The 11,947-nt window shown below is 30.1% G+C and overlaps 2 protein-coding genes across 2 annotated transcripts; one reads left to right on the top strand and one right to left on the bottom strand.

Annotated features, from left to right (window-relative positions):
* The first annotated feature begins 2,864 nt into the window (after window positions 1-2,864).
* On the top strand, window positions 2,865-7,000 carry LOC110661977 (uncharacterized protein At5g65660). The gene is made up of 2 exons (XM_021820840.2): window positions 2,865-3,404; window positions 6,409-7,000. Exons 1-2 carry the CDS (start codon window positions 3,141-3,143, stop codon window positions 6,601-6,603), a joined length of 459 nt encoding a protein of 152 aa, XP_021676532.2. The 5' UTR covers window positions 2,865-3,140; the 3' UTR covers window positions 6,604-7,000.
* Window positions 7,001-9,680: 2,680 nt separating this feature from the next.
* Window positions 9,681-11,126, bottom strand: LOC110661979 (uncharacterized). The gene has a single exon (XM_021820841.2). It carries the CDS (start codon window positions 10,828-10,830, stop codon window positions 9,880-9,882), a length of 951 nt encoding a protein of 316 aa, XP_021676533.2. The 5' UTR covers window positions 10,831-11,126; the 3' UTR covers window positions 9,681-9,879.
* Window positions 11,127-11,947: the final 821 nt, after the last annotated feature.

Consider the following 11,947-nt stretch of genomic DNA (forward strand, 5'->3'; position numbering starts at 1 on the left):
TCTTTTTTTTTATTATTATTATTCAAATGATTAATTTAAAAAGATTAAGAATTATTTGGTAAATGTTGTAGAAAGAAAAACACAAAAGTTATAATTTGGGCCTGGATTGTTATGTTTGGAGAAGCAGGATAGATGGAGAGTTCACATCTTTTTAGTACAAGAGATGTTGTGTAAGAGATGTTAGCCATGATTGTGACACTGGCAATAAAAAAAAAGTTGCATAAAAGACATCGGTTCAAGTCTATTTAGATGATAAAGTTATAAATAATTCAATATAAACTACAACCCTACTGTTTAGGTCTTTTATGTAAACAAAAAAAAAAAAGTATTTTATAATTTGACACTTTTATTATTTGAGATTTTTTCTTGATATTTTAGTACTTTGTATTATAAATTTAATATTTGACTTCGTCTAAAATTTAATCTAATTAAATTATTAAAATATTTCTAATTAAATTAAAAAATTTACGTTTTAAAATATGTTTACTCTTATTATGTTGATGCTCAGCGTTAGGAGTCGAAGAGTTAAATCACTTTTAAGTACCAGTCTCTTCTCTCTTTTTCAAAGGCACTGTTTCAGGATAAAATCCTCTAGGTTGCTGTTAGCACCAGTCGAAGATAATACTTCTAGAGTGGAGCCTAACTTATACCACGAACCTAGCACATTAAAATATAATAATATTAATTAAATTAAACACTTGAACCCAATAATTAATTGAAAAAAAAAGTCCAAATTCAATTATAATGTAAACAATATCATATTGAGAAAACAAGAAGTGAGACTTAGTATTGAGTGATAAAGGTGTTATTGTGCTCTTGCTATTGGTGATGCTATGGCTAAGGTTCAACTTCTACTTGGAGAAGAAGGTCACCTTAGAGACTATTTATTTGGGTTTCTCTGATCTCCACTCACACAAAGCTACATTATAATTTCTTAGTTTGAGTAGATTATAGACCAACACCGAGGTTTTTAGATGAGAAGGGTTGGTAAGAGGGGAAACTAAGGATTGAGATGGCAAGGGAGGATGCTAGAGAGAAGGAAGGACATAGATGGAGAGGTTCAAGTAAGTGGGTGTTTGTTTAACTTATAAATTAGTTAAATCAATTTATAAAATATATAGACTGACTTATTTGTTTATAAAAATTTTGGGCTTATAAGCTAAAAATATAAGTTGAAGGGATCAGTTTTTCATTTTCATTTTAATGCTTATAAACTTTGTGCTCATAAGTTAGTTTGATCAAATATTTTATCATATTATCCTTATTTAATTTTTAAAATTTTATCACAAATTTTATTTAATATTCTTTCTAATCATTTTAATAACAAATATTATTGTAAACTATTTTTTTTATCGAGCACATAAATCATTTATCAGTTACTTATAAGCTGATTTTCATAAATATATAAATGCAGAAATTATTATTTTAAGACAGAAATTATTACAAATTCCTTAGAACTAATAATGTGATAAAATGTTTTTAACAAAAAAATGATGTGATAAAAATTAAAAATAATTTTTAATTTATTTAAATTTAGTCTGATAGTTCTGCAAAGAATTTCATTATTATAAATTCTTATTTATTAACCATAATGTACATTCTTATATATTAACAAAATATATCAAAAAATTAAGAGAGAATAAGTTAAATTTAATTAAAAAATTAAATACGTGAGTTGGATAAGTAGACTAAGAAAGTAAAATTTTACTAAGAAAGTAAACTTTTACAGAGAGTCTAAACGATAAATTTACTTGATTTATATTATTAAATTAAGGCCTTGTTTGGAAAGTGAACTTCTATGAAATAATTTAACTAGATTGCATGGAAGTTACTTCCTGATAAATGAAGAAATTAATAACCTTAATTTTTTAGAAAACTACAGATAATGGCCATAAGAACAAGTAAAATTTTAGCACTTCATAAAAAATTGAAATTACTAAGTTGATATTACTCTCAATCAAATCATTTTGCTGTGAGGGCAGCAACTTATCTTAATAAGGATTTTCCTTTTTTTTTTTAAAGTTAGGTGAAGTTTTGATAAGTTGCTCTTTAATCGATTAATTAGTGACATTATTATCTTCTATAATTTGGAAAAAAAAAATCACTTTTAGAAATTAATTTGTATAAATACATTTATATCATATTTTTTATAAAATAAATTTCTTAAAAATAAATTTTTTAAAAATATATTTTCTTTTTTTAAAAAAAAGGTGAGAATATTTTAAACCAATCAAGAGATAAGTTGGATAATTTTTATAGTTAATTTTTGAATTTTATTTTATATTTCACTTATACCCATTAAGTTTAATTTATTATTAAAAATTTTTAAATTTTAATTTTATTTTAAAAAAATTTCTCTAACAGTATGATATTTATAAATGTAATTTTAAAAAAATATTTTTCAGTGAAAAATAAAAATTCTTCTGTTTTTCAAAAAGCAAATATTATGATAATATTATTATTATAATAAATCTAAATAATAATTAAAACGTCTGTGGTTTTTTTTTATGTTGAGAGGAAGCAAGATGAAAGTATAATTTCGTTATTTTTTTTAATTTAAGAGATTTTTTTGTAAAATAAAATAAAAAATTTAAAATTTTTTTAATAATAAATTAAAATTAAAAGGTGGAAGCGAAATTTGAAATAAAATTTAAGAAAGTACTATGAAAATTATCTAAAAAAACAATAACACGCTATTACGAATAGGAAGAGTTCTAAATAAATAAATTGAAAAGTCAATTTCAACAACCAAAAGAAAATAATATTTTAAATATATTAATTGAAATTATTATAAAATTATTTTTTAGACAATATTCTTAAAAGACTAAATAGCAGTGTTAAAAGCAAGCAAGCTATCTATATTCCAAAGCTCTCTCTCTCTCTCTCTCTCTAGTCATCTATCTGTGTAGAATAGATAGCCCACATGCCTCCTCTCTCTTGGTTTCTCCTTTTTGAGGTCTTCAAATAAACAAGTTTTTTAAGCACTCTTTCAAGCTTTGATTCTGTTGCAAAAAGCCTTGAGGACCACCTTGCCTTTTGATAACACTCCATAAATTTCTCTCTCTCTCTTTCTCTCTCTCACGAACAGTGTAATGATAGTGGAAGGGAGCTTCTTATGAGCTAGAATTTAGAGTCCCAAAATGGTTGAACAACATGGTGGCTATAATGCTTGGCCGCCTATTGGAGCTCCATTATTGAATATGCCAAGAGATGACCGTTGGAGGCACTTTGATAACTCTGTCAATGCAGTGTCCTTTGGGTTTGTAGCAACTGCCATTCTCATCTCAATGTTCTTAGTCATGGCCATTTTTGAAAGATTTCTCAGACCCGCCTCTGGCAGAACCCATGGTGACCTTGAGTCCCAGATGGGGTTCAATGCCAAGCTTGGCCACCCATCACCAAAAGTGAGTGACCCTTTTCTCCTAGTTTTTGTAGAATTACATTTTGATGATAATATTCTTGTTTAGTTTCAGTGGTGTCTGGTTTCTTCTACTCTTGAAAGGGTTAAACATAAAGTTTTTAGTTTTGGGGTAAATTTGCTTCTTTCGTTCTTGGGTTCTTTACTGGCTGTTCTGGCTTGGACGATTTTTTTTTTTTTTCAATAGTGATGATTGTTGGTCTAACATGCAGTCTTACTGCCCAATGGTTTATTTTTCTAATTTATGGTTTTTATGTTTTTGTTAAATCATAATTATGCTGGTTGAAGGTGAATTTGTGTTCTCTTAAGGGGTTTTATCCTAGTTGTTATTGTTCCAGTCCAGAAGATAACAATAAATTTTGCTCATTAATTTAGCATCTGGACGTGTTGATTTCTCTTGCTTCTGAGTTTTACTTCTGTTTGCTTTTCATATTTCCCTGTTTTATTTGCTTTGCTGCCATTTCTCGTTGCCAAATATGAAATCTCCATATACAGCAGAGATTTCTCAATTACATTGGCCTATTTAGTCTACATCCTGATCATGTAATTCTTCACCCCCCTTCTGAGGACTGGGCATAGCCTTAATGTGTAGTATAAAATCTTAGTATTATTTGTAGGTTTTACCATTTTTTTATATCCCTAAAAAGAATGAGCTTATTATCTTTTACATATTTAACTGGACCTTGGGTTTTACCATTTAAGGGTTCATAGAGTAATTCAATGACTACACACGAAAACCTCCCTGGAAGCTTTCTGTGTGCATGCACTTTTGCATAAGTCCTGACTTTGAAGATGATTAAACTAATGTTTTCTAATATGCATTCACATCCATTAGTCAAAATTTCATCATTTAGGAACTGTCTTATCTCCTAATTATGATTGTTGGCAATGGCCCATCCAAGAATTTAAGTTTTCTATTGAATGAATGATTGGTCCCAAGCCAAAGGCTCACAAGATAGATGTACTTCTTGTTATTTAGACCCACCTGTATATATCAGTGCATGTTGGTTGATTATTATGGTCAATAGTACCAATCTTTTATCTTGCCCCGCATGGCCAGTGCCCTTGGACAAGCCCAGTTTATCATCTTATTATCAAATCTATCTGTGTGTCCACTCCAACCGGCTTTAAGTCCTGTGGTTGTGTTCTATTATGATGGGAGATATAAGCTATCTAGGCTTAGGTTTGATATTTTATTTTGGAGCATCCTATGAGGGGGTCCTGCATGATGCATCACATCTGTGGTCTACCCTGTTCCATACCTTTTAAGAAACACACAAGCCCCACCTTTTAATCCAACCTTAGTGTTCATTTGAACGCTAAAAGCTTATGAGGGCCATGGCCTACAAAAGAAGTTGTCTCAACCTTACAAGTGACCAAATGCTAATTAGCCATCTCTTCTACACCGTGAAACCATGACAAAATTCTAAAGTTTATAGAAAATTATGGTATTGAGGATCACTCCAATAGCTTATATGAGAATAGCCATGTGTGTCAAGTGTAAATCATTTTACCCTATTATGATATGATTGTTAAGGAGCCATACATATTCTTATCAACTTAGACAGGATGCTCTCTAAAGTGTTTTCAGATTATCAGTTAGGGGAACATTGCATTTCAAGAGGTCCCGAAGTAGAAGTTAACAGTTATTCTTGTTTGGGGGCTTACTTTCTTCAGACACATTGGCTCCACATCAATGTATAAGCATCTTGATCTTTGACTTGAAGTGATGTTTAGTTACAAATCAAGCCTCATGGCAATTAGGAAAAGTCCAAAAAAAGCATAGGACAAAGGTTCAACCATAGAGTGAAGCTTGTTTACAAAGCATTCTCATATCACAAAAGGACATACTGATTTAGAGCTCATGGTGATTTCTTCAGAATAAGAGTTTGAGACTGCTATTGAAATTCTTTACCAATTACTCTGCCCCCACATTTAGTCTTTAGATACTTGCTCACAAAATCCAGCTGTAAGTGGATAGAAGTCATACATTTGTCTTTTGGCAGTTTTATTATATTGCATAACATCGTCAAAAAAAAATATTGTTTTGTCTCCAAGCATCCGCAAAATATACTCAAACCATCATATAAAAATTGACAAAACCGCAAAAGTGAAGTGCAATGCCAACTGTTGAGATTATGTTATTACCTGATCTCAGAAATAACAAAGAAAATGAGAGGAAAATGCACTATAAAAAAACACTAACACGTGATCAAACTTTCTGAACATTTTTTTTGTTTGATGTTTTTCATTGGCGTTATTTTTTTTTTCCAATGGTTCCAAATCCAAAAGTAAACTCTACTCATGAGATGAATCTAAGTACTGCTATGTTCAATGATGTATCAGATGGACACAAAACTTAATATAATTGGATTTGCATAATCAACTAATTATTGTATGAATCTTAAATCTAAAAATGTTAAAATTATTGTATGAATCTTTTTACATTGTAGGTTTAGGAATTATGAACAAATGAAACATTATTAGCAGTGGAATTCTTCTCTACTTCCCCCAGCACGCCTCTCTCCCTCACCCGCCCTACGGATAATGTTCTTTGGTTTATTATATATGTATGCTTGCAAAAGTTCATTGGATGGAGATTAAATATTTATCTACTACACACAACCAGAATCAGGATCTTGTTCACAGCATTTTTTTTGAAAAACCAGGAAGAGTTTTGTTCTTGACATTTTTAAAGACACTGTTTTAGGATCAGCATCCATTCATTTATTGGATTATAATAGTGATATGATCTGTAGAATGACTGGATTCATATATTTATTGAATTGCAGTGCTTCAAATTACATTTATTGTATAATGTGCAAGTCTTGATGAGATCAGCTTGCAATCCATGTCATTATCCGATTGAAATTGTCATGTTTCTGGTTAACATATTGATCTCATGACTTTCTATGCTTTTTTAACATTGATAGTTTCACTTCAACAAGTTCAACTGTTTAAAACCTTGATCTTTTGCTTAATTTGTTCAGATGACTGTATATGCCAATGGAGTTTCAGTGTTGATGCCTGGAGATAATGTTCCTACCTTTATAGCACATCCAGCGCCTGTGCCTTGTCCTCCTGAACCCGTTTGCTGCACTCACCAACTTCATGTGAATTCATTTTCAAACCCCATCTCCAATGCAAACTCAAGTACAAGCTCAAGCTTGAGTCGAGAAAACTAAGCATGTGAAAGTGGCTATTGTGATATAAAAACGATAATCACAACTACAGTCTACATATTTCTGGAATAGAGGTTTTTCCCTTCTTTTTTTTTTACTTCTTACCATAGAGAATGTCTCGTACATATAGCATTAGTTTTTGATGGGGTGGATGGCTTGGGCAGAGAAGAGTTATTATTCTCAAACTGTGTGCTAGGCTTGCTCCCAGATTCATCTTTGCTTCATATTTGCATGTTCAAAAGATTTTTAGATAGAATTGGATCCCAGAAGATGGATTGTTTTGCCCATCACATTGGATTAGTCTACCTGTGAGAAATTGAAGAATGTAATTTATGTAACATTATGGGGAGAGTTCAATGGCCTTCCTTTGTTTCATATTGAGTGAATTTTCTTGTAACAAGCCAATTATTATGGTCATGGATACCATCACCATCTCCACTACTAACAGTTAAGTGGAACCCTTTCTGTTCCACTTCTTGCAAGGGAGGCTTTCCAAATAAGTAGGGCTTGTCATAAATTTAACTCAAGCTTCAAGACTGCACCAAAGAGATAGGATGGGCTTCTGATTACTAAAAATTCAATCCCAATGTGGCTTACCGTTTAACCAGAGACCAGAGTCTAACTTGAATGCCTGTAAAAAAACATGGCCTAGCGCATTCATTACCACAATAGATGAATCTTATATGCTGCAAGGAGTTCCCCATTTAATCTATAAGTCGTCGTTTTGGGCCTTTTGCTGGCTTTGGGCTTTGCCGGATTGTGATTGAAAAACACTTTTTTCAGATTTTGACTCATTTTAAAACTGTTGTTTAGGGAAAATACCTTTTTTTAAGGGTAATTCTTTCTTATCCTCTTAAACTTTAAGAGATGAATAATTTTCATCTATAAATTTCAATTTAATATAAAAAAATTTTAAATTTTAATTTTATTTTAAAAAAAATACCTTTCCTCCTCCAAAAGATTCACTATATTATTTCATTTTCTTTCTTTTCCCTCTATCACATTTTTACGGCAAAAATTATTTATTAATAAAATACCAATTCTTCCTCTTCTTCTTCGTTTAGCTTTCACTTACAATTCGATCTCACCATAATTAATAGTCATAATATAACATTATACATAAATTATAGTTACTAAATGTAAATTGAACTGGTCGATTGAATTAATGAACCGACTCTTACATTAGCTTGAGTTAGTAATTGAATTAGATAGTAAAGTGACTCAATCGACTCGGCAGTTGAACTAGTGAATCGTTATGAGCTGGTTGACTTGAATGATTTAATTATTCAATAAAATCTTTATTTTTTAATGTTGGCATAGAGAATTGAACTCAAAACATCATCGTTAAAGATAAAATCAATTAAGTTAACTTAATAGTTATATGTTTTTTTCTAATATATTTATTTTTTAATATGTTTTTAATATTTTATAAATATTAAAAAGTGAATTATACATTTATAAAAAAAAAATTTATACATTATATTATTCGAATACTTTTATATAAAATTTATAAACATTATTAAGAATTATATAAATATAACTTAATAAATATTAAAGTTTTATTTTAAATAATTAAAATTTAATTAATTAATTTTATTTATTTATTTATTTACATTAATAATGAATGTTATTTAATTTTTTAAATTAATTTATATATTTAATTAATTTTTTAAATAATCTACTGATTAAACTATTAATTCATTCACTCAATCTCTTCAGCGAATTAATCCCTGAATTGAATTTAATTACGCTATTAAAATTTTTCTCCTCATCTAGGGTTTGCTAGATGGATTGGAGTTTGGAGGGTTAGAAATACAAGCCATTCTTTCTCCATCCAAAACTAATGAACAAACGGCTAAAAATAAGAAAATTTAAAATAAATGGATATCATGAACTGAAAATTTTGAAGTTCGAACCATGGAGCATTCTTTTTTATCACAGAATTTGATTGGGAAATGGTAGACTGCTGGCTGTTGTTTGTGCACGAAAGAATCCAAAACAACCAAACAAAATTAATTAATGGAAAATATTTTGCCATTATTGTTTACAGATAAAAGCCAAAATCTAAAACCACTAGCAGCTTAACATTAAAATTAGGACCACTGCTTTGTCTTCAATCCTCAACGGCTGCAAAGAGGATGTTTTTCCCTCCATCCCATCCCAAATTTCAATCCCATTTCCTCCTCCAACACACTTTCATCGTACCATTGTCCTAACTCTCAACCAAAAAAGCTTAGAGGCTGTTTGATATTATTATTATTAGAGTTGTAATTAACATATTTGATTTAATTTAATTCCATTAAAAAGAACTTATTACTTAACTCAAGACGGCAATCAATGAGACAAGCCATTAAACAAAATACTGTGATCTCATATTACATTTTTAAATAGAGATAATATTTATTTATTACGCTAGTCTTCAATGCGAAATAAATCTATCTCATTAAATTAATCATCAAGGCACTAAGCTGGGTGGTCTATTTTGGTACTTCTTGCTCCCTTTGATGGAATGTTTCATTTTTTTTTTTCAAGAAATGTTATTATTAATTATAATATGAATTTTATTAAATTATGTTACATAAATAGTAAAGTGTAATGAGTTTTTAAACGGCGAAATAAAAATTATTAGATATGTTTATTATTGTTGTTGAATTTGATACCTTTAATTTCTCGGTTTAAATAATTTTATAAAATGTATAAATTAATAAAAATTATTGAAAAATGTAATTTCTTATAATAATTATCAACTTTTAGTTTTAATTTACAAAGCTTGGTTATTGCAAATGTAGGAAGCACCCATGCAATCTGATTTTGATTTGCAATTCAGAACTCTGTTATAAAAAAAAAATTTAAATTTATATGAGAATAAATTTAATAAATATTAAATTAAATATTTATATTTATATTTATATATTAATTATGTATTTTTTATTTAATTTAACATAAATTCTGATATAAATATTTAATTGTTCTGGAGATTATATCACAGGCACGTTAAGAAAAAATATACAGTGGATTAGGTAGGCAAGGCAAGCTTGCCTTCCCACCAACACAGCATGAGATGAGAATAATGAGGCAAGTGAAGTAAAACGACAGGTCAATTAATGGAATTGCATATCCAGTATCCATGACAACACAATAACATATCCTGCAGTCCTCATTCCCAAATTGACCTTTGATCGATATACGCAACGAAAGCAAATTAAACCACCCCTCAGAAATAAATGAACCAATAAACCCACCGGAGAACAGTCATTCCGGCGAGAATGTTGTCACTCTTTATAGAAAGATGAAACATTCAAGGGAAACAAGCGGGTTTTCAAGCGATTCATTTGCTGTTGTACCATTAGTATTTGATGTGCTTTGCCACTTGCCCTCCGTGCCACCGCCACCGCTCCGGGGAATTTCCGTTTTTGCCCGACCCGGAGACCCGTTCACCCTCCTTGATGACGGGCTACGACCCATTGTAGATCTATTTGTGGCAGGCGACCTGGACCTCCTTCCGGAGCTCTCCCCTGGGTCTCTCCCATTCGTGTCAGGCTTCAACCCTCGCCTTCCCGCCTGATAAGTACCCGATTCCTTGTTTTGAACCAACCTCACTGAACCTCCACGACCTGCATTGTTTCTTTTGTCCGGCGACTGATCCGTTCTACTGTTGGGTGACTTCCCCACAACCCTGTCTCGCTTGGGGCCAAAATCGCCCACGACTGCCCTGTTTCTTGGAGCCAGTTTCGCTACTGGAGATTTCTTTACTCTTTGCTTCACTTCCTCGCCATCATCATCGTCGTCGTCATCCCTTTTGTCATTGTTGAAGGTCGTAGTTGACACAGTCTCGCTGAAACTCAAACTGCAGACTTCTGACGATTGTTGTTCAGCGATCTCTTCTTCTTGGAAAATGAGTTCATCCTTGTGCCTATTTGGTTCGATCTTCTCATCAAGAAATGGTGGCTCAATGTGGATTTTCTTCTTTTTAGTTTCTTGATGTTGGAGTTCCTGTAGTGGATTCTTGATCGGCTTTAGAAGTTGGGGTAGTTTTAGCGGTGGTGATGATGATGATGGTTTGAGTTTGGGAGTTTCAGAAAGGACTTCTTTGACTGTTTCTTCTTCAACAGAAGGGGGAGGAGCTCTACTTTCACGAGTTGACTTGGGTTTCAAAGACTCAGATCCCACTTGAAAATTCTGGCTCTTTGTTGAAGTTCCATGGCCATGAGTGCTTACACAACAACCCATCGGAGAATCAAGAAAATGATAGCTTCTTTCACATACTAGCGAAGCAATCAAGGCCAAGAACCTCAAGAAATAGAGAAGGGTCGCTGAAGGGTGTGAATCTGTGACTCTAATGGAGTCAATGCATCGTATTGTATTTATTGTGAGGTCCTTCAACAATTACACACAGAGAACAGAGTGGCCAAAATTTAAAGCGCTACCTAAGAATTTCTCCTTCTCTCCCAATAATAAAGAGCTCATTAGGCTTAGCTCAGGTCCCTTATAATCCCACTAGTCCTCTCTTCTCGGCTTTTTATAAAAATTTCCCCTTTTTTTTTCCTTTTAATTGGGCCTTTGATGATTGTCTCGTGATCTGTGTCTCATCATTTTTTCTGTGAATATTTTTAACCAGCGGCGCCTCTTCTCTTTGTGTTTGTTTGTAATTTCACGCCCGCCAGTACATGTGCAATAATTAGGATAATACACGTAATGAATAGGGTGAATAAAATATTTGTTAAAATTATTATTTAAAAATATAATAAACTAAAAAGGTTTTTAATTTTTTTTTAAATATAATCATTGTTTTTAAATAGATATATTAAAATGTTTAATAAATTTAAAAAATAAAATTAATAATTGATGAATGGTTAATATAATATCTATTAATTATAATTTTATCAATTTTATTTTTAAAGTTATTTTTATTAATTGATAATTAATTTAATTTTTATTTTAATGATATTATTATTATTTATTTAACTTAAAAATTAATATTATTAATATTTTTATATTTTTTTATAATTTTAATATTTTAATTAACACATTTTACTCTTATTAAAATACTTTTTATTAATAACATAAAATATAAAATATTTATTTATATCTAAAAATTTAAAATTAATTTTAAATTTTTTCTTTATCAATAATAATAATTATTTTATTATTTTATTTATATTTTAAAAATTATTTAATTATTTTTTAAAAAATTTTAATTATTTTCTTATTTTAATAATAAAATAAATAATATAATATATTAATAATTATATATTATTTTAATAATATAATAAATAATATAATATATTAATTTGATAATTATATATTTAATTTAATAATAAAATAAATAATATAATATAATAAATTT

Source organism: Hevea brasiliensis, chromosome 11 (genome assembly GCF_030052815.1).
Source record: "Hevea brasiliensis isolate MT/VB/25A 57/8 chromosome 11, ASM3005281v1, whole genome shotgun sequence".
In the NCBI taxonomy this organism is placed as follows: domain Eukaryota; kingdom Viridiplantae; phylum Streptophyta; class Magnoliopsida; order Malpighiales; family Euphorbiaceae; genus Hevea; species Hevea brasiliensis.

Coding starts and splice junctions, on each gene's coding strand:
- LOC110661977 (XM_021820840.2), top strand. CDS start 3,141: ATGGTTGAACAACATGGTGGCTATAATGCTTGGCCGCCTATTGGAGCT. Junction 3,405..6,408: donor TTGGCCACCCATCACCAAAA/GTGAGTGACCCT, acceptor TAATTTGTTCAG/ATGACTGTATATGCCAATGG.
- LOC110661979 (XM_021820841.2), bottom strand. CDS start 10,830: ATGGGTTGTTGTGTAAGCACTCATGGCCATGGAACTTCAACAAAGAGC.